General features: G+C 30.4%; 2 protein-coding genes across 3 annotated transcripts in view; one reads left to right on the forward strand and one right to left on the reverse strand.

Moving 5' to 3' along the window:
- LOC119669037 (furin-like protease 2) overlaps nt 1-24,666 on the forward strand; it is a gene marked incomplete at its 3' end in the record, with an annotated part of 541,440 nt that overhangs the window by 436,358 nt on the left and 80,416 nt on the right.
- The window catches only part of LOC119669036 (furin-like protease 2), a 105,630-nt gene that overhangs the window by 14,644 nt on the left and 66,320 nt on the right, over nt 1-24,666 (reverse strand). Inside the window, exons 10-12 of the mRNA XM_038078761.1 lie at nt 9,288-9,562; nt 1,808-2,084; nt 990-1,189 (exon numbers count right to left, since the gene is read on the reverse strand). Of these exons, the coding sequence (XP_037934689.1) occupies nt 990-1,189; nt 1,808-2,084; nt 9,288-9,562 (752 nt within the window). The remainder of the gene's footprint in view (nt 1-989; nt 1,190-1,807; nt 2,085-9,287; nt 9,563-24,666) is intronic.

Here is a 24,666-nt window from a genome sequence, read left to right on the forward strand (position 1 = left end):
AAATTACATTCAGTTAATATCTCAAAATTTAGTGAAATTAGCAGACTTGCATTGTTTTTTAAACCAAATTTGGAAATAATTGTGTAAAATTTTACTTTAAAATTTTGACAATGAATTCGGTTGAGCTATTTATTAAGTGTTTTCATTCCTAGCTTAATATATCACAAACATGTACACAGAAAACGTGTAAAAAATAATCTCTTAGTTTTCAAAAATAGTTATTCTAGTTAAGAATTTTTTTTAGTAATAATAGTTAATATATTTTTTATTTAAAGAGAATTAAAACCGAAAACGTATCAGAACTGCGATCTTAGTACTTTTAGTATCATAAAAAAACGTTATCACGGTTTTTAATGCATATGGATGAGATCTATTGCATATATTCCTTTTTTAAATAAAACATTAGAATATGATCTTCAACTACAAATTAAAACATATAGACACCTATAGTTTTCTGAATCTAAAAATTTTTTTACACTAACTACCTAGAAATTGATAAATAATAATAACTAAACTTCTTCGCTCAATATATTGCATTTATTAACAGGTTTATAGAACTCAAAGAAAATATTATTATATAGTCTTAATTTTTGACTTATCTTACTCATATTTCGCCCTGATAAAGATGTAAGATAATTCAAAAATAAAAAGTATGAAGAAATATTTAATTAAAAAATATTTAAGCTTGTTAAAATTTATTCTATAAGAATCAGTTAATTAATTTAAAATGATCAAAACGAGGAATTTAAATCCTTTTTTGTAAGATAATGTCTATTTATCCTTCCTTTCATTTGATTATAAACTTCACACATGTGTGAATAAAATGATTCACAATTCTATAATTTTCCAACACTATTAGTAATATATTTCATGGTTATAAAATTGCACTGATAACCAACCATCATCTAATCCATGAACTCATATACAATATATATATATGATATTAAGTCATATCGCCCTTGACACTTGTTATCTGCATTGCTACTTACCGTTGCATGTTTTGCAATAATGGTGACATTTTTGACAGCCAAACTCTGACTTGTAGAAACCTTCTGGACACTCTGGATGACATTCACCACCTGCCAATTGCCAACCGTTGGGACATTGCACGCATTGGTCACGACGTGGTCCACTGCAGGTGTGGCAACTTAGGTAACATTTAGCGCAAGTGCCACGGTCACTGTAGTAACTGTTGTTGTTGTTTTTCGTGTTGTTGTTTTTAAAGTTATTGTTGAAAGGCGATAGCAACGGGGGAGGGATTAGAAAATTACAAAGTAAAAAGTTGATAAATTTTTGATGTTAACAAGTATTGAAAAAAGCGTGAAAAAGTTATTTGAAGTTTGTTTTGTTGCTTTTATTGTTGTGCTCCTTTATTGTTTCCCGCGTGCAAAAAGTTTAGTTGAACATAATAAGTTGCGAATAGGACGGACGACAACAATAAGGATACCGATGACTTCACAGTTGCAACTTTGCGAACTTTTAATAGCAACACAATTTTTCTTCGCTTCTAATATTCAGTTAAGTTTGTTGCCTTTTTAGTGTTGCGGAAGTTGGAGAACTTTTAATGAAAGGACTTTAAATTGACAGTTTGGTAAAATGTATTTTAAAGCGAATTAAAAGAAAATTTATCAGAGAAAATGAGAAGTTATTTTGGTTTCCCATTCATTTTTTTTATAATTTTTGTGGAATTTTAAATTGAGTGGCTGTCAGCAATGACAGCCTCTAGGCATTACTACATTACTTTCAGCAACACATTTTCTTTCTCACACTCTTTTCTTTAACATTTTTGGAGTACGACAATAATTACCCATCGGCACAGGTAGTGCGACATTCGCCACTTTGCAGCTGCAGGCCTTTGGCACAGGACGTGCAGTTCATACGTGAAACACACTGTGTGCAGGTGTGTAAACATTTGGCGCATATACCCGCTTCCATGTAGAAACCATCATCACAGCTGCTGACACAACGACTCGACTGTAGTAACAAACTTTGGGGACAGCTTAAGCAGTTGGACTCGGTGGGACCATCACAAGTCTCGCAAGTGGAATGACACGAATGACAGTGATTGTTTTCATAGTACTCAGCTGTAAGAAAAAAAAAAAAATTCATATAATATTATTTTTGTAAGAGTATAAGTTAAGAAAATTTTTGCAATAAGTGCATTACTTGACTACTGAATATATATATAATATAAATAAATTATAAAATAAATTATAAATATAATATAAATTAAAAACATTTTCTAATTATGTTAATTTCACAGTACAAATATATTAGAACAATATATCTTATCAAGAAGTGGCTTAGTGATGTATAATATAATAAATAAGACATATTAATAAAAATTATGAACATTTACAAATTATGTCAAGAAACCATCATTATTATACATTATTATATAAATAGTTTATCTCCTCAAAAAAACAAAAATTCTGGAGTTGGTTGATAGTTCCATTAAACGCAACATATTGAATCGGGGCGGTGTCTTTTTAATACAAATCAAAATGTAGACCACAAAAGAACTCTATTCTGAAATAACTCTTAGACATAATCACGGTTTTAAATTGGAATTGAACCGAAAATAAACGAAAATCCATACTTTTTTCATAGTGAAAACCAAAACCGAACTGCTATATTTTGTTCTTACTAAACCGGGTTTCCAATTCAAAGTTCTTGTTAAAATAATCTAATCACAACAACAGCTATTTTACGGTAAAGGCTACTAATATAAGGGTTTTTATATTCTTAAGTAAAGTTTATTTAATCCATCAGCTTTTGTTTAAAATTTTTAAAAATTGAGAAGTGTTGATCGACTACTGCATAGTACTACGATGCTCGATTAGATAAAATAATTACAAGTTGTAATTTAACAACAAATTTTTCAGACGGAAGTGAGTATTATATTTGGTATAACATAACTAGTATATTTTTCATAAAGAAGATTTTCGAAAAGTACTGAACTACAACAACAAAAATTCAAATTTAATTGAATAAAATAAAATATTCAATAAATAATAAATTTAAATTAATTGAATTTTTGGCTGATCATACCCATCATCAGTGGTCTTGAAAATAATTATTGTATTTATTCGAAAATAGTTTTTTGAGACTGCAAGTACTAGGAATCGAACTCGTGTCCTCCCAAATTTGAAACTTAGAGTCAGCGCAATTGGTTAAAGTACTTGCAGTCAAACAAATTACCATATATACTATGTCATATATATAGACTTTAAACTAATTAAAATGAAATTCGAGTATTTCCTAAGATAACTGATGATGAGTACTTGGCAATACTCGAAGCAGCGTTGTATGGTCAGCCAAATTTCAATAAATTAACTAAAACTTTTGTCTTTGCATTTTCTTTGCTATTCGAATCCGTTTAACTTTTAAATAGTTTCTTTTCCTCAGAAAGACGACTCACATTCAGAAGAGAAAAGAAAAAATTAATATAAATTCATTAATTAATTAATTACTTAATTGTAAAGATTAATAAATAAATATATGCTTTTCTGATTTATATAAATAAATAAAAATAAATAAAATAACAAAACAATAATAAAACAGTAATAAAACAAAAACTTGATGGAATAAGGGATTCCGAATTACATATTTAAACACTTAACTGTCGTTTGGATTCCTGGAAAACGTTTAAAACCAATACTTCAAAGAAGATTTTATGTTATATTATACATTGAGAATATTCTGATTATATAATAGGATAAAAGAAAGAGCTGAACCATTTTATTCTTTAAATTACAACAAAATTACATAAATTCCAAGGGAAGAAAACGCGACCAATATTTCCAGTGATAACATAGTATCTTATTATACATTAAAATCTTATGCTTATAGGTGCTAAAAGAATATTATTAACTATAATTTATGTTTAAATTGATTGAGAATTATAATTTTTAATTTTATAAAATGGGATGCAAACAGATGAGTACGTGAAATCATATTTATAATATATGAGAATTCAATTGTTTAATATTATAAAATATGCTTCATTTCAGCTCAATATAACAGTAAGAATTGAACATTCTTCTTTTTTATAATACAACAAAATTTTACAATTTTCAAAGAAAACCTACAAAACCTGCCCTTTTAGGAAGATTGCCACATTTTCGTCCTTGAGCCGCCGCGTCAAGCGGTCTCCTTCGACTAGTCAGATCAGAGGTGTGCCGTCACCAAGTGGTGGTACTTAAAGCCGCATTTTTCAGTCGTACACATTGAGTCAGACACTTTTCATCCATTCATGCGACATGATCAAGCAGGTCAAGCCACTGAATTTTATGGCAATATCGCGGCATAGTTCATAAAGCCGTAACCAAAACGTAAGGGACCATAGATTTTGCAATATTTTTTTAATATGCTCAAAATGTTTTCTAATCAGTGTTAGTTATTGTTTAAGCTTTTTCACCCATCAACTTGATAGGCATGATAATAGACAGCGTTTGTAGAGTGAGGGCAATTCCCTATTGAGCCCGAACATCTATTGAAAAGAGTGAGTTGACTTTTTTCATTCATGAAATTGAAATCGACACTCCGAAATATTCGTATAGGTTAAATTGAAATCATGAAACAAAGTTTGTGAAAAGCATTTATCTGTATACCGGAAAGCAAGTGATTTGAGGTTTCAAAAATTATATATAACATATAGTACAAGTATAGCTTATATAGTTATATAGTACAGCAAAAAAAAAAGCAAAAATAGCAATATGAATTTTTGAGAACTTTTCATTTTTTTCAACAATTTAATACTACATGTTGTATTAATTTATATAAATCATTTAAATTTTTTGGTAGACATCTATGTGTAGTACTATGCCAGATTGGTGTAAAAGTATCTCACGGATGAAGACTCCAAACCTATTTTAGCGAAAGAAAGGTGTTGACTTTTTTTTAATATAATCGCGAATACAAGTAAGGAAGGTGGGCAGACCGTACTAATAATAATGGATCGAGTTCATTTCTAAAATATGTTATGGTTCATGATTCCAGACCTGTTTTGGTGCAATCACATTGAAATGAAGGTACTGATTTTTTTTATGATAAACGTAAATATAACTAGGTAAAATGGATAGACAGCAGAAAAAACAGTTACGTGTTAGATGACTATATTTCTACAGTATGTCACAGAGCTGTTTTGCTCTAATAAAAATGAGCGATAGCTATTGAATCTTTTGCTTCATGATAAACACATATAGAAATAAATCATACCTATTAGTAGTGGTCAAAATAGTTACATGTTAGGTGAGTTCATTATTACTGCAGGTAATGGTTCAAAATTCCAGATATAATTAAATTCTATGAAACTGAGATGAAGGTAATGTTTTTTTTTGTGATAACCGCAAATACAAGTTAGTAAGGTAGGCAGGCAGCAGTAATACTATTTAAATGTTAGACGAGTGTATTTATATCAAGAACTTGTCTTCTATTGATTGGGAAACATATTTTATAATAAATTTCATAAAAAATTTACATTCTCTTTTTAAAGTTTCAATTAATTGGATACTTGGAGAAGATAGGACAGCTACGATTCAAGAATTAAAAAAAAATAACATTTTTTAAGTAATGCTCTGTGTAATCCTTACTAACGATGTAATTTCCTGAATATTTCAGCAATCGGCATATATAGGAACTAGCTTAAGTGAGGGAAAAAACTTCAACAACAACAGAATGTAATGACTAAAAGGATGTCATTAATATATATGCAAATATTAAAAAAAAGGCACAACGCAAGGGCAGTAAAATTACAATGGAACACAAACAATGAGAAAAAGGAAGATGCAAATTCTGAAATTGGCCTGCCGGGTTAAAATAGTAATTATGCTGGGGATTGCTTGTTGTACATTTGAAACACGCGTAATGCACCTGACGGATTCAGCAAGTGCGTGCTGTCGAATGAATGAGATGAAATGCAAAACCAACACAAATAAAAAAATGGACTCAGATTGGACCATTAAAAGGCGGCATAAATATGAGAGCACGTACGAGTTCGAATACATTTCAGAGTGGAACTTAATGTCAGATCCAATACAGCTGCACAATTGCAGATGCCAGCAACAATTTTTATAAAAAAGCTAGCAAATAATATAAGAACGGCTTTAAAGCATTATCAACAGAAACTACACGAGTACCGTGGAGAGGTTCGGATGGGGCAGGTGTGTCCGTACCCGTAACAACATTTTCCGCATACAAAGCGAAATTAAAACACGTTGATGCGTCAGTGATTACAATTGTGCTGCATTATTTCGGCTTCATCGCATACAAAATGGCCGCATAGACCAATATGCTGAGAAAATGGCGAAGTTCGTCATTTGTCATTTCATTTGGCCATTTTGTGATTGCGTGATTGATGCTTCACTTCTTCTGGCGTTAGTTCGTTCGTTTTAATGCTATTTCATAATTTATCAAATTGCAGATTTTCCCGCATTTATGCTGCGTTTCACAAGCTTCGCAATGCAAATGCTGTTATTGGCAGTTGAAAACGTTTGCGGGCCATCGGACGTGAAACTATGCACTTGGTCCCCTCGTACATTTTGCAGTAGTTTTTGTGCATCTGCAACAAATTTCTTGGTGCAAATTTGGTTGTTTTTGCTGCTTTGGAAAGAAGTACAGAGAAGGACAAAGTGAATGGAGTTAATGTCATATTGCTGCAGGTAAATTTGGATCAGAAATGTCGCTGGTATGGGAAGTGCTTGTCAGCCAATGCACTTTTACGTTGAATTTTGTAAAATTACTCTCGAAAATGGATTTTTAAGTAGATTTCTTTTGTGCTCATATGTCAAAATGCTATCAATTATTAGTTTTAATCATTCTTGGAATGTTAAAGCAAAGAAAAGTAATGTAATGGAAGTTACTATATGCTAATAGATAGTTGTTACATTGGTCATAGATCATCTGAGCCACAATCTATAATATTAGTCATATAATAATGATGACGATTGTGAATATATTCTGATTAATTCCAATTGGGAAAATATGTTAAACAATACTTTTGTTTTGAGACAGTATTTATAATTGTAAGATGAGAATTGTATTGAGATTCTCTTTTAATAGCTGCTAGAAATAAAATTAGGATTCCGTTTATTAACAAAGTATTATTCATTGAACATCACAATACCTCTCCGATCATATTTAATATTTGCAATGACTAATTTCCTTAATGTAAAATATATATAAAGGATGCTGCAGAGTACCAATCAGATTTTCAACGATTACACATACTCCTGACAGTAACTGTTTAACACTAATCTACTAAATTGAAGATTATAGAAAAAGAATTGAGTTCTTTTTTTTGGAGATAATATATATATTTGCAAAAGTGGAAAACAATATCATCCTTTTAATTTCTTTAGCATTTCTATATGTTTACTATAAGACATCAAACCATATATTTGTCAAAACTAATAAGGAATTTTCTAAATTTTGTGCATTTTAAGAAGTCTATTTTAAAAAGAAGTTTGAGGTCAATCAAGTAAATAAAATATGACTTCCAGTGACAGATTAAACTTATGGAAGTCTTAATTGAAATATATTACAATAATAAAAAGAATTCATATCTATTTTTTAGTTGCATGGGTGGTTCTGTGGAATATACGACTTTGGGTAAATCGCTTTTTAAAGTGAGAAAACATTTTCATTAGAATATATTAATCAGATACAATCTAAATTAGGTGACATCCTAGTTCTTATGGTATTCAATATTGTGCTGGTATAGACAAGTATAAATATTTTACAAATTACAATTATTCGCAAATTTATGCAAATCATTGAAGTTTAATAGTACAAAAAGTTTTTAATGCAATCAAAGACAATGTTAGGACTAAAAGAAGAAAGTGCACCAAAGGTGATCATAAAATTGAAAGCCTGGCGTAGGTCAAATGTATAGGCTTTATACTCTAAAGGTTCTAACTATTACAAATATATCTAAAAATACAATTACGTATAAATGAAGTAAATAGATCGAATTTCCGGAACATATATATACGTATGTCCAAAAATTCGACCAACCTATGAATTCAGAATTTAAACTAATGCGGAATCTGAAAGGAAATTAATAATAAGTGCGGCTAATATGTCTAACCTTTCTATGATAAATTTACTAAAGTCCAAAAATGTGTGCAACCTATAAGCCGCACGATAAAAAATAACTTCGATATTTGAGACCAGATCAGTTAAAATATGATGTTCAGAGTCCCGGCAAATGCTGCTTAATACGCAGTATTACGATTTTAAACTCGTTTAAATTTTAACCAACGTTTATAAAGCTAACTTGGGCTATAGATATGGATATATATATGTTAAGTACATGACACAACAAATACATGGATATATATATGTTGCGTTAAAATAAATTTTTTTCTGATATTTATTTTGTATTAGAATTTATAGTGGTTATATAGGAGAGTTAGATGCATGGATTCATTTTACTAACATTCATACACAGAGATGGGGACCGTACAAGAAATATATCAAAGAATTACTGGGAACATCAAAGGACTATTGGCTTCCTTAGATGCCAAATGTGTTTTTAACATCAAAAATAGGAGTTTTGCTAAACAAGAATCTTTTATTTCAATATTTTTGTTTTCACAAATTGATAAAGCATCAACAATGATGATGATTGTGATATATTTCTTTTTTCCTAAGTGGAGGATAGAGCCTTACAAAATAGCTCAATTATAATTTTATCTTGTTTTGTAAATAATTTGTATAGCAACAACACGTAGATATCTTCATAATTTTTCCGGACTTTGGTCGGAAAGATACAATGACAAAAAAATAGTTTTTATTGTCCCACACCAATTACTGGATACTAAAGTTACATTGACATTATGTATCTAACTTTCTCGCTATACTATCAATATGAAGTTTCAAAGTGCTAAAGTACATATTAAAGTAAATGTGCTAAAGATTTTGTAAAAACCGGACTAAAAAGTGTTCAATACAAAAAAGTACAAAATAAATAACTTAACAAGTTATTTAACGGTTATTTAATGCGAATTAATGTTGCCATTAAAACTTTTAAATTTCCACTAAACTTCAATAGAACGGACTTCCAGAGCGCACAACAAAATCAATAAGTAATTTAATGGAGTTCAACGTGTCAGACAGCACGGGAAGTGTGCGACTAGGATTCTTGAAAATTTCTCTAACGGAGTAAAAACAAAAATTAACTATTTTTCCTATTACAGAAATTGTTGTAAAATAAAAGGAAACACACAAACAAAAACAAAATATAAAAACGAGATAATAACCAAAAAAGTAACCATTTTACTCACATTCATCGCAGTTCTCACTTCCGGTGATAATGCATTTCCCCTTTTTATTCCGTGTCCAGTTCTCGCGGCAAGTAAGACAAAAACCATTAATGCTACATGTTGCACAGCCAGTCGGACAAGACACACATTCCTGTCGTTTTTTGTCCGCATAATAGCCATCGGGGCAACTATTTAAGCATTTGCCATCGAAGGCAAAACGACCGGAACGGCATGTGATGCACTGGGACTCGGCGGAACCATTGCAAGTGGCACAAGATGAATGGCACGAAGCGCAGCTGTAAGTAAACAGAAAACAAAACACGAATGCAATAAATACGTGAAGAAGACACATAAAATGTATGAGATATATATATATATATATATAATGCAATAACAAGATATGCTTATGAAAACACGAGTGTATTTCAAAAGTGTTTTAATGGTCAATACATCACAAATGAGTACACTTTCCACGAAAACTTTGACAGCTAAATGGAAAGAATAATAGGACAACGTTGTATTGTGGGTCAAGACCAATTCTGTGTATGCAGTTTCTACCATATAAAATTTAGCTTTTCTATTGTTAAATATAAATAAAATTAAATATTTATTTGTAATATTCTTAGTTTTTATATATTTTACGGCTAACATAGTATCCATTACCAGTCAAACTTGAAAGATCGAAAAAGACATTTTTTGTATTGTATTAGGTGGTAAGTTTTTTCATAGAAAAGATAAAGGTTTTTCCTGTAAGAATGCCACCAAAAATATATTTATTGAAACCTGTACTAGATATAGTACATCAATGCAAAATATATGTATATCAAAAAGATAATAACATAATAAAATTAATGATATGTATTTTTAAGACTTAAGTCTGAAAACGTGTTGAGTTTTGTCCCATGGACAAAAATGATCTGATTAAAAACAATCAGTTGAATCAATTGGTGTTCCTGATCTCATATTAATCGCACACAACAGTGGTTTGGTTTCAACAACACAGTATCAATGTTTTACCATGACCTATTCGTAGTGCTGATCACAATATTATTAAGAGTTAAAAAAAATGGTTAGGTATTCAAGTTGTAAAGAGCTCTTCAGAACTGTACATAGAGCTCTTCAGAACAAACAGATATTTTTTAGGAAGAGTAATAAAATATATTAAATCCAATAGTTATATAGAGACAGAAAATCTTTTGTTAGAGTATCCAACTGCAGTTCTATATTAATTACTTCTATTATTTCTGCATACAATTCAAAGCAGGTTTGGTCTTACGTTGTAGAATATTGACTCGACTATATTGTCTTAAACTTTCACGTAATTTAATTTTACTTTTAATGAATTTCAATGTAAGAAAATAGATTTGTTAAGTACAGCGTCATGATATTGTCTAATTTCCACTACAGCTTAAACTACTTACGTTAATTAAATTAAGATTAAGTCGTTTCCATTAGCGTAAGCTGATTTATGTATGTGAAATAGCCTGTTTGTCTATATTTTATATTTTACATATAAAACGTATGACAAATACTTTAAATTTTGGTAAAAATTTATTTTTAAAGGTTGCATTTGCCTTAAATCGGTTGATTTATTTATAATGGGTTCATTTACAGGAAAGCTCTTTGTATGGTACATTATTCTTATTAGTAGTCTTAATGCACAACTGCCTAAATGAGGCAAGTGAAAACATGGTATAAGCAACTAACGATTTGGTACGAACATTTATGCAAACACTGAACACTGATATTGTCCTCTTAAGCATAGCTTTTGTACCAAAAAGCACTAGGTTATCAGGCTGTCTACTACTAGTTAGGTCATCACCGCTACAGTGTTCTTTAAAGTGAATTTGAAAAACAAATTAATTTGCCCAAAACCTTTTTCTACTTTGACTAACTTAGGTTAGATTATGCTGGCACGCCAAAAATACCAGAGCAGAGTCTTAATTTTTTTTAGCGATGGTGTGCATCGCTTAGAATGCGCGTGTTATTAGCGAATTTTATTGGGATTTCAACAGAAACCTTAGGTATGTAACAGCCCCAATTATTTTTGTTGAGCTCGAGAGAGACAGGTAGTTACACAGCAGATACTCCAGGGTGTCGTTTGCATCCGGCTCGTTGCATTTCCACAAGCATCGCTGCGAATTAGTTTTAGTTTGATCGCATGTGTTGCGACTAGACAGTGACCTGTCAATACACCAATTATTGTTCTACAGTTCCTTCGGCTAGACGATATAACATCCTCGGTGTGTTTTTCCTCGTATATGTGTCTACACATGATCGTAGCTTTTCTACAAGTGGTTAAGTTTCGCAACCTTTTCTTTGTTTTCTTTGTTATGTGTTCGTCCAGAAGTTTATATATTTGTTTCAGAGGTCAGAGTACTTCGATTAAATTGTTGCTAAGGAAAATCCTTAGGTAGTCGAAAAATATTAGGAAGTACTATATAATTTTAAGACAATATAAACAATAATTTATTCGGTATTAAAACTGCAATCGGATTATGGTCCAAATTAAGTAGTGAAATCCTATCATTTAAGTACTAGTTCGAATTTTAAAGACTAATAAGGCTATTTATTGTTAAATATACGTTTAAACTTATTGAAAGAAATATTTTGTGTAGTGCGCTTTCTTTTCATTTCAGATCATGCCATTGTGGCAGTGCGACAATAGCCAACAAAGCAGGCTTCACACATCATATGCAGAATTTCATTTTCTTCTGACCTCGCATGCGGCGAGTCCTTTTTATCAATGGCATATTGAACAGTTCGATTATTCCCAACTTTTTTCAATTCTCCACTCCTATTTTCAGTTTTTTCGAATGAACTTTAAGCTGGCAAATTGTTTGATTTTTTCTTCGATTAAAAACGTAAGCCTTTTTTATATCGGAACTCAGATGCATTCTGAAAGCACATAATGGAGCGTGTATGCTGAAGTGCCGAGCAAATGTGTTCGATTTGTTGATTTGCTCGGCACACCTACACAAACAAACACAAACTAGCAAATTCAATTTTACGTACTTAATACGCTGCTTTACACTTTTCAATTGAGTGTGCACTGATGCTTTTCCATGCAACTCTGTTTACGTCGAATGCAACCTTTCCAAGAAATTGAGTGCATAAGTATTGTACAGTTGAAGTATCTACTCCTGTACATAAATATGCATATGGTTTTGCATAAAGAAAAATTGAATACCTACTTTGAATTTATGTAGGTCAGAACTGGGAATTCAAGACAAGATATTATTTTAAAATTGTATGTAAGTTTAATAATTTCGCTTTCATTCTTTCATTTCTCTTTGCTCTATAGAATTATAAGAAGCAAGTCACCTCATATTTCTTTTCTTTTTCTAATAATAATTAGTTAAGAAGTTATATTTATAATTATTTTCTATGAAGTCAACGCAGAGACCTTGCAGCTAGCAACTGCATAAATTACTCATTAATCATTCGGTGCGCACGTTCTGCTGCAGTTAATTTTTGCCTTCAGCCAACTTTATTAAAATGTTTGAGAAAAAAGTTTCATTAAGTAGATTTTCGCTATTTCAGCTTCTTTCCTTTTCAAGTTGAAATTTATTAAATTTTTTTAAACTAATTTACTTTGCACATTACGGCTTAAGTGCCACTTTCCCTCCCACCGTCTATAGCATGGCATGTGCTATGTTGCGCTGTCTATCTTTGGCAATTATGTGGCAATTTTTCAATTTCATGGCCCGTCATCATATGCGGCCACCTTTGTCTTGTACTTCTTACCACTTATACAGCTTCCACTTCCGTTTGGCTCTGTTTCTCGCCCTGATCCACTTGTAGTTGTTGGGTCTGTTGTTGGTGGTTGGTGGTTGGTGTTGTTGTAGCCATTAACGTGACTGTTGATGAAAGTCCATTTTATCGAAGATTAATTTGTTCTCATTTTTTGCAATCTTTTGACGTTTTTACACTATTTTTTCGCGAGCTCCATTTTTCAATGCTTTCTGGTTTTTTATTGCTCATCAAAATGTGGTGTGCAGTGCTCATTTACTGAATTTGGTTCTGGTCTGTTTGCATGTTACTTTTGTTACGTTTGCTTCCCTTCACTCAAAATGGTATATCTATTAGTCCTTTTCAGGGTAATTTTGTAATTTATTTACAGGGTAATGCTACTATTTAATTTTATATTATACAATCAGGAAAGCGAAATTTATTACAGATTATAAATTGGAAATAGTTAGTTATCCAGTAGTTATAACAATTGTTTGTTAGTATTATAATTTTAATTTGTTTTTTAATCTGAACCTTAAACAGACTGCAGTCTTTGACAACACTACTACAAGTGCTTTCAAACACTAGTTATAATGTTTTCGTTCTGAAACAAATAATATTTGAGTATAAACAATAATTTAGTCAAGGCGCAAAGATGGGTTTTGAAGAAACCTCACAGTTAATATGTTAGAGAGTAAAAGTGCTTAAGTGCACTGACTCAACTAGCCTCAACATAATATATATTGTTATTTAAATAAACGTATTTTTGTGTATTTCCTTTTTTGTTAGTTATCAATGAGGTTATGTGGTTTTTAATGGCTAAAACGTCAGGCAATGTAGGAGTCATTCAGAAGATTCCTGACCTATAGTAGGGATCTGGTTGCATTCCTGGCATTTCTAATGATTCTATAATGATTCTAGTTTTGAAAGCTCTAAATAATTTTTTTCTTCGATAGCGGAGTTTAACAATTGCGAACCGTCATTCAATGATAATGAATAAATAATAATGATAATGAAGTATCAAAAGTTTATATTTAATCCGGAAATAAGTAAGATTTCTCTACCTTTAACTGTACCTCATATTTTTTTGTCTTAAATATTACAGTAAGCACCTTAAGATATTTTTATTCATCTCATCATATAATGTGAAGAATACACTTTTTAATTGTTTTTTCCCATTTTCACAATTACCTAAACGAATTTCTTTACTTCTTTCATTTTTAATATCAATTTATTATAATTCAGTTTTTACAGGCTTCTGTTAAGGGTTAGTAATGGGATTCTAGTTAGAGGCTAGGGAAAGGAAGTCTGTTAAGCCGAGTTGCTGATAGCAAAGCTGAAATATTGATAGTTATGATAACGTCGTGGATAATTAAAAGATGATCCAAAGCAGGTAGGAATAAGCATTTTCTTTTTAAATATAGATTTAAAAAGTTCAATTTTTCGTTCCTTAAGAGAAAGGGATTGGCGTTATAGGATAAAGATTTACCCTAATACGCTAATACCCCCTAATACTATACGATAAATCTAAACTAATCTAATCTATACGATAAATTACAACAATGACTTGTATTAATTGATAAATGGGGATACCATAATTGCATAAGTGAATAAAGAGACACTAAAACAGGCTATTCAATTTTTATTAAAACTAGTAGGCAGATGAGAAAGTACAATATGTACTAGTTACTCACTGGTGAAGAGGATAAAAGGACTATTACGTAAAATATAAGGAGCACATCTATCAGCAATTTATGGGACAGTATTGTCGGCAACTACAGTAAAAATAAAACCAAAAAGAACACGATAATATAAAGTTGGATCCTACAAAGTTTACAATATAGAGGATACAGAAAAAGACTTCAGTGATATATTTTTTAAGATATTTCGCTGGAAAATGATTAGCATTTCATTGTTAGATTCAATATTTCGAAGTCTTCAGAGTTTTTTAAAAAAATCAAATATTGACAAATGTTAACAGTTCTAACAGATTGAAGAGAACAGTTAAACAGATATAAAAAATACAGAGGAAACAGATGTGGAAGAACTGATAGACATAATTTCGTGGGTTTTCTGTTGTGTCTATTGATTTCAGTGTTAGTGACATCAGAGTGTTGTGTTTATATTCCAATTGTTTGATACAATAAATGTAAGTCGGTTAAGCAGTTATGTGGAAGCCGGTCAAGCAGTTACATATTATAGTTAGACAGTAACAGTGGTTAAGTTAAGCAGTCAAGCAGAAGTCGGTGAAGCAGTTTTATAGTCAAGCAGTAGTGGTAGTAGTAGTTGAGTCAGCAGTCGGCAGTTAAAGGGTACGGTCGTGAATATTATATTTTATACTTATAATTATTGACCTTGATAAAGTCTTTTAAATTGTATATATTAATTGGAGCTTGTCTTTTACATAAATATATGCTCATATTTTGAGTATCGATGTGTTAAGTTATTTTTTGTAAATAACATAATAGAATCCCAAAAAGCACAACCCAACTATAAGTAAAGTTTGCTTTATAGAATTTATTTTATCAATAACACAAGTGTTAATTGCAGATAATAGTTCTAAATATATTATTTGTGTATTTTGATAAAAACATTTGCTGTAACACCCTTTTTGAAGTTATTTCATTTAAAATTCATCTGCGTTTCTGTGGCAGAAAAAATTAATATGCAAGCATTGTTTCTACAAAATAGTTTCTCCGAAATAATATTTTCATGTATATTTTAACAAAATATACGGAAAACATTTTTGAAAATGCGAAAATATTTATTTGCGCCCCACTTGCATAAATAAACTTAAAAATTGCATTTATCTTCCAACAAGTACGCATTCAGTTTGCCGGAGCTATAGACAATGTCCTGCATTGACGTCCTGCAATAACGCTGATAGCAGCGTATTTATTATTTTTATGATATTTCATTATTTTAACAAAATATGAATGCGCTGAGCTGAGCTATTTTGAAAAAAATTCAGCTGCCAATCGCGGATGGAAACTTCTCTCCGGGGTGTTTGGACTACCACCTTTTTATAACTTATTTTTGAAGGGTTTCATTCCATTTCAGTATAACAAAAAACATAAAAAAGACGAATTTTGAGTTTATTTTCTTTAAAATAAATTACTATGAGATGAACAATATTTGCATAAAGTTGGTTAAATTGCATGGAAGAGTGGGACAAGAATTTCGGACTTTAAATAATATGCCAAAATTACAATCAAGCTAAATGTACAAGTAATACCTATATACTATAAATTTATATAATGTAAATTTATAACCGAAGGCAACGAAAATATTTAGTTTGGATTTATGTCGGTGTCAAAGTGGAAAACCATCAGTGTCAATTTCAGCAATGTCAGTAATTTTTCATCATTAAAAAAAAAGGAGGAGAAAAAAGTTTATGAAAACAAAGGAAATACTCATGCAGTAGCACATTGCAAATGCTCATTTATGAAATCGCCCCACAAAACCCAGCGCCTTAACTGCTTTTGTATTGTTGCTGCTGTGCAGTTACTTTTGATTTTATAAATCATTATTTAGAGGTTGACAATTCAATACCTAAAGCTGCACGATACCCAATCACACAATCACAAGTAATGTATCTAAACAATTCGGCAACCCTTTGGTGTAATTATTTCTGCTATTTCAATTTCCCATTCAATTAACATAAAGTGTTCTTAAGGTATGCATTAATGGTTACTCAAATCCGTTAGTAATCACAAGGATCTCTTGTAATGCGTCGCTATTGGTCATGATTAATGTTTTGCACGTCACGACAACTACGAGCTTTGACAATGCACAACCCTCTTCTCACATTGCTCAACATCCACATTTCCATTCCATCAATTTTGTAAATGGTGAATTTATCAATCATGCACATCGTCATTCGGGTATATAACACTTTTGATAGGTTACAAATGATTTTTGATATTTAACACAAAGACGCTCGAATATTGAAATTTCTATCTAAGTTTCTATTGTTGAAGGAAGAGTAGAAAATATTAAGGCAGCAGGCGAAGCAGTGGAAATAGTGGAGTCCCAACGGTTTTAGGTATTACCATAAATTAATTTTTAATATCTGTATGATGTGTTTTAAAAAAAGAAATGATGGTATTTTCTTAAAGTTATTTAAATTATTAATAGTTCTAATTATTTTCTTTATTTTTATTGCTTAGTATTAAATATTATAGTATTTCAGTGAGCTTTAAATAAAATTTAGACATTCATAAACATGAATTTTCATATGTGCAGTAACTTCTAAATTTTTTATATAAACTTAACAGCAGTTTTTACAGCAGCGTTACCGATTTTATAGCAGTGAGTATAAGACTTCCAGAGGGTTTGGTACTAGCGGTGCTCGTACGGTGATGTTTAATGTTAGGAAAGAAACTACAAATAATTAATTATCAGAGCAAAGTAAACATAACATCTTTTAAAGAATTGTGGAATTTGCACAGCTGTATTTTCTATAATAACCTATCCCGATTTTTGCATTCTTTTAAACACAAAAATAGCGACGCAAAAGTCATTGAAATATTTAAACTATATACAAAACTAGCACGTCAGGAGCGATGCTATCTATAGTCTATGATATATGAGACAATCAATGAGTGAAATACAAGGTTTATTAAATGCATATTTACGTATATATAGCGTATAAGTAGATATATATATTAGGTGTATATAAAAAACAAAAAAAACTTAATACTACCGATTCTTTCTAATAGAGTCATTAGAAATATAAAACAGTTTAAATTAGCTTTTCCTGAGTCTTTCTTGTCCTTTCCCATGCTTATTTCAATCCTATCTTTATCTTGTAGATTTAAATTAATTTATTTATATATGTATTAAATTAATTAAATGTTCATATTATTTTAAGGAATAACTGGAATTTTGCTACATATATCCAGTGAACATTCACAATATATAGACAATAGACAATTTTTTGCGAGTAAAACCAAACTCTGAAGCATTGTTGTTGCTTCACATGTCTTTTTTTTATAAGTTGCGAGTATTTTTTAGCTACTATGAAAGAAAACATTATGGCTTATCATAACACTTTCTAGAGTGAAAACACTAATTTCCATGTTTCTTGCTTATCGGACTTTTATTTTTTTCTTTTTATGTTATATCAAAAATATTAAAACGATTTTCATTGTTTATAGAACTTATTTTATATAAATCTTTCTCATAAACGTTAGTAACCACGCCTCTAAAACGGCTGAACAATGACAAGGGATGTGAACTATTGTGATACTGTCGATATTGTTCATGATTGAATATTACTGTTGTAATTTATTGTTTGAGAATATGAAAAACTATAGAACTATATAATATAATACTTGACGCATTTGAATTTAACATAAAATATTTTTTTTATAGAGAGTTTGAACTTCTATTTAATCCCTCTCTGTCAGTGAACGATTCTTAAAAACAATAAATCTGATTAGTTTATTTGTGTGTTGTAGACGCTTTCTAATATTGATAGAGTTTTTGGATATCAGTCATGTTTATGGTCTCTAAGTTACTACGAGCACTTTAGAATCAACCAACTAATTCTTAAGCCATTGTTTTAGAAGAATTACCTTCATTAAATGCGTTTAATATTGTTGTATGAATTTTTATTATCCAATATACTGTCCTATAGCCCTATGCAGTAAAACGGATTTGTATATAATACTCTCTTATAAAGTACTTTATCACTACTCGATGTTCCATTGTTTCTACACTTAAAAGGTACAAATGAACATTACACAAGAAAAGAAGTCACAGATTGGCTTGAAATTCTGAGAGTGGTCTTATTAAATATGAGATAATCAAATGATGTCAACAATACTTTAGACAAATAAATGAAGCTCAGCGAGTTTATGAAACAATTTAGTTAAAGCCCTTGTAATTATTTCATTCTATAGAACATTCAATTTATTTAATATACTATTATTAACAAGTTGATAGTTCATATCCTTAACGTTTTAATCAATAATATACTTGTCACATATTGCACCAGAGACCAACCGTAATTCGGAAAAAAAAAATTAAAAAAATATAAAATAAATGAAATTGAACGAAAATGTAATTAAATAACAACGCAGAACAAAAGGAAGTTAAGAAAAAATTAGAAAAATGAAAAATTCAGTAAAAAGTACAATTTACAATTTACAACACAACATCGTTAAACAATAAATAAAAGAGGACGACCATTACTGTTACACGTGTACTATTTACGAGTATTGAGCTCCATTGTAGTGGCAGCAAAGCATCCTTGCGCACTAACATACACTTATCCGGATCTATAGTAGAAGCTGAGGCAAATAAATAGCAAATGGCGAGCGCAATATTCGTGCAATGCTATAATTTAATAACGCCAAATAAAGTTAAAGTTTTCATTTAATTTATTGTTGAGCCATTTGCCCTTGTTTCCGGCTCTGGCCAAACAATTTTTATCACATACCGGAACGGCAGACGTGGAATCATCATCAGCAATAACAGTGTTAGCATTAGTACCAGTAGAATAATCCAAGCACAAGTCATAGAGACGACAACCGAAATTGTGCGAATATTATATAAAATGATTGTATATAACGTAAATACATATATATATGTATATATATTTACACAATGAAATAAAATATAATTGTTGTATCTATTTCGCTGGCACAACAAATCGATGCTCAATCGACTGGGTCTAGTAGAAAAGGAAAAAGCAGAAAAAATTTTATATCAAATTAAATTGAATATTGATTGTATTGAGCGCTCTGATGAGCATCGTATCAATGTTCATTAATCTTACGAAACCTCTTCAATTGCTTCCACCTAAAATGTCAATCTGCCTCTACTATTTTTTTCTTGTTCTTGTTTTTGTGCTTTTAAAGCTATGCAGTCTGTTAGAGATTTTCTGTTTCTATTAAGCATTTAAGAACGCATAAAAATTTTAAGCCATCAAGTAGACTTTTTAGTTATGCTACAAAAAGTATCTGCATTAAAAACCTAACAATAAGAAATATTTAAGTTGGAGTGAGTTATATTGCGTAGAAGAAATTTTTACCACAAATGATAAAGGATTCGAATTATAAAAGCCTTGTCTTCAAAGTGAAGTGAAATAAGTACAAACCGAACAAATCAAAGGATTTAATGCTTAAAGAAGAAATATACCTGAATGGACAATTTTTTCCAAAGAAAGCAAGTATTATTATAAAAGATACGAAGACTTGGCAAAAAATTCAGAAAAAAACGTTTATGTAAAGCAGGGAATGCCAGGGAATGCAGAGAGAAAAATTTGTTTAAAAAAACTATATCATAAAATTACAAGAAAACAAGACATACGCCAGTCTATTTTTTTTTTTTTTGTTGGCGATAGAGAAGAGCAAGCCGAAGTAAGGCGTGCTGTAGCTATTGCTAAGTCCTTGTTTTGTTGTCCTGCTGCTGGTACAATAGTACTTCTTGAGTGATGCTAGTCGGTTAAGTTTAGTACTGAATTACAAAAGATTTTCTTTAACTTTCCCAGCTTTTGTTATGTTTCAGCTGCAGGACTTTGGAAATGGACGCACCAAGGACAATTGCTGTTGGCGTTTGATTTTTTCGAACTTTACTTTGAGTTCTTTTTATTTCTCTTTGTCTTGATTATTTTCCGAAATTTGTTGATTGAATGTTGAAGATTTTTCTTTTATTTGTTTTTTCCTTTTTATTGATCAACTGAAAACTTTGTAAACATATAATTTATGTTTTACTTGTAAACAACATGAAAAAGGATGGGATTTTAAGCACTCCATGGGATGTAATCACTTTAATATAATACTATTTTTTCTGATATTTAATATACGAGTATTTCATTTTAATTGAATGACTTTTTGGAGCCACAAGAGTAACAATAATTTTGTTTATTTCAATTTAAGCAGAAACTATCTTTTAAAATTATGAAAAATTAATTTAAAATGTTATATTATATTTATACACAATATCAATAGTCTTATTTTTTCCCAAACTTAAAAAGATATATGAAGAATAGTGTTTTTGCTTTAGTACATACAAAAGGGCTGTGCAAAGCACGGTCTGCGGGCCACATGTTTTAAGGTCCGCGATATATTTTTAATCTACCATAGTTGTACACATATTCTTTTGGTTTACTGGTAATTTTATTTTTATTTTTAATTTCAAATTTAAAATTATAACCGTATTTTTATTTTTGTCGAAAACAAACTTGAATGTATGTATTTGTTTCTGCGGTTCTCCAAATATTAAGTGATTTGTATTGGCCCGCATCGCATCTGGACTGGATAGACCTGACAAAATATAGATGTCACAAAATATGGTAAAAAAGTATTTCGGAAATTGAAAACCATTGTGGTATAGCGTTACAATATCAAAAAGGAAATACGAGTACTTCAAGGAAGATCAAATCGACATTAAAGTTTAAGTAAAAATAATTTTTAAAAAAATTACAAATAATTAAGACTAGGAAGCGATGGATGCTGTGAACTCGTACACGCTTTTAATAAGAGAATACTTAATAAAATTATAATATCAATGGGGGATTTGGTATTATCCATCATTTACGGAGAATGGAATAACTATTAAAGTTTAAATAAATAATTCTTGAAAAAATTGCAAATTTTTATTAGTTTTGGATAGGAATTATACTTTTTGAGCATACGTATGGTCGAAACTGTAAACTCTGGCAGCATATGGTTATAATGTCAGAGAAGGATTTATTTATCCTATGGAGAAGATGGAATAAACAACAAGGGTTAAATAAATAATTTTTTAAAAATCACAAATTTTTATTTGTTTTTGAAGTCACCTCCTATATTAAAAAGAGATAGATGCTTTGAACTTTAATTAATAAGAAATAATACCATCCTTTACAGAGGATAAAATAACTAAATATTAAAGTTTAAATAAATAATTTTTGAAAAAATTACAAATTTTCCATACTTTTTGATAGCTCCTAGTATATTAAGCAAATATAGAAACTATGAACTTGTGCTCTCTTCCAATTAGTTAAAAATTACAGTTCGTAAATTTAAGCGAATTGTTACTTTAGCTAGTTTATCCATATATAGAATAGAACGGACAATAAATGGGGTGAGATTCTGACCATGGTTGATCTCTTGTATTGCTTACCAACACGAACTGAACAAAAGACTCTTATTTCTAATGAAAGCAGAAATGTCAGCTGTTGAGAACATTCTAACTTCGGACAAGGATTGGAATGCTTGAATTAGCAGTCTCTTTTTGACTCAGATAAAATTAGACAAAGAATGTGACTAGAACGTCATTCTGTCTACTCAGACAAATCTATCTTGTTGATATTATATGATTTATCCTATGATCTGGCAACAACCTCTGTTTTATATTACTAAGAAGAAGACACTTTAGACTAGCAATTACCTGGATTGTTGCACCAGTAGCGACTTATTTCGACTACATATTCTATATATTTATACATATATTTTATATATAATTTTATTTCTCTCTAGTGAATTCTAATTAAACAAGAACGTAATAAGCACACCGCAAAGAACAATGTCCATTTCAGTTTCCACTATTTAGGAGAGACTTTTTCTTTAATTGCCTTAAAATTACAAAAACAAAAACAAAATGTGAGCGATACTTTATCTTTAATATTTTAAAAGCATCTGTATCTTAGGTTAAATAAGAAACGGAGAGGTTTTTAATATATTTACATAATAAATTGTTTTTTTTTGTTGTTGCATGTAAATGCAAATATGAGCAGAACGAGTAATTAATCGTCAAACATGAAATACTGCAATCAATAATGACACTTTGCAGGAATTACCTATCAGAAATTATGAAATTGCATGTCACTCACTTATGTGAAAACATGTGCACAACACACAAATTACACAACACTCTTAAGCACTGCAAAAATATTGATAAAGGACAAAGTATAAAGGATTCCAATAAAGGCTTCACTATCGAATATGTAAAGAAAGATGCACACCGAATACCGAGGAGAGCGAGGAGAGCGTTGGATGTGGACTTAATTGCTTTTACTCGCTTATGCATAAATTCGAGTTCTCTCATAAAGGATAATATGAATATTTTCATTTTGGCTTAAGGATATTTCCCAATGAAGTCAAATCGCCTGACAATGTAGTAAACAGTGTGTGCACGTCTGTGGTGTGTGTTTTGTTAAGTAACCTCAACTGAAGCATAATTGATAACTGCTGCAACAATCTGCTGGCGTAATCAAGTCGGCAGGCCTACTTGACCAGGCTACTGATAAGAGTGCGTATTTCCAGGAATTCGATGCAAAACAATAGTACTTTTTCTGTGGGACGGGATGTTTTGTGGGGTTCCTTTCGATGTGATAACAGAATCGTTGACGTGCAATAACAATGTTAATCAATTTCGTTTGCACGCAAGTGCACAATTTATATGTGCAAAATTTAAATTAAATTTATTTGTTAGGTTTATTTTAGTTTGACTTGTGGAACGAAGAGCAGCATAAATGGTATGCAGATTATGCGGCTATGTGTGCAACATTTGTTGCAACACCGTAGAGCATAGATAAAATCGAATATTTACATGGGTAGTACATAAGGAGTTAAGACATAAATGTCATCTTTATATGGTTAATTATCTGCTTTAATTTTAGTACATAAATTTTAAATTTTTACCTTGGAGGTACCTAATTAATATTATAATAACTTAATAGGAATATATTTAGTTATTATTGTAAATAGCATTACAACAAACTCCGATGAATAGCTTTAGTAGTGATTCGCTAATTAATCAATTTTTTTTTATTGTCGACATACGAGTATCTTACTTCATTTACAACTATTTGAACTATTATCGACATTATTGCTATCATTGTAATTGCGAATTTTGACATTTTGTACATGTACGAGTACAGCAAATTCCTCTTCAGTTGCTTGTCTTCGCATAATGGAAGCTATGTGGATTGTTACAATAGGGAGCAGAAGTGCAAGAAGCATATCACAAGTACAAGGGATTTGCTTTATCAAGTCATATTTGTTATGACAGACAATGTGACAACAATGCGGGAAAAGATTTGCACATGTGACAGCCAGCAAATCTTACAAGTGCATATCAATTTGAATAGAAGTCACGTCAGGACCTCACCTCATTGATTAAGCATATGAATAAAGGAACGTGTATGAATAAATTTGAAGGCATAGATATATTTATATATTTATGTACTTAAACTTGGACATGTAATATTGTGGTTATATTAATGCAAGTTGCTAGTTATGTTTAAATAATATTTTGCTTGCAAGTTATGTCCTCCTCTTCCAGGCAGGAGTATGAGATCTGACAACATTAAGTTGACCAGTCATGTGTTAGAAGCAATCTATTTACCTCAAAGCGATGCAGACTTAAACGTTTTATTATTATTAGTACAATTTCATAACTTTATCAAGAATGATATAAGCAGGTATTACGAGTAAATTCTATCCGATGTAAATTTAATTAAAGTTTGCAGCAAATCGAATGTATAGTAGTAAGTAAAGAAGATTATTATATGCTAAGGATTTCAATGATTGAAAAAAATTTTTGGAATAAGGGAATAAATCAAGTGAACTTAATTAAAATTTCATTTGTTTTGAAATAAATTAAATTGGAGATTTGAAACTTATTAATTTTTATGATTAATTGTTAAATGTAATGTTAAGACAACAATAAGTTA

This window comes from Teleopsis dalmanni, chromosome 1 (genome assembly GCF_002237135.1).
Source record: "Teleopsis dalmanni isolate 2A chromosome 1, ASM223713v2, whole genome shotgun sequence".
NCBI classification, from domain to species: Eukaryota; Metazoa; Arthropoda; class Insecta; order Diptera; family Diopsidae; genus Teleopsis; species Teleopsis dalmanni.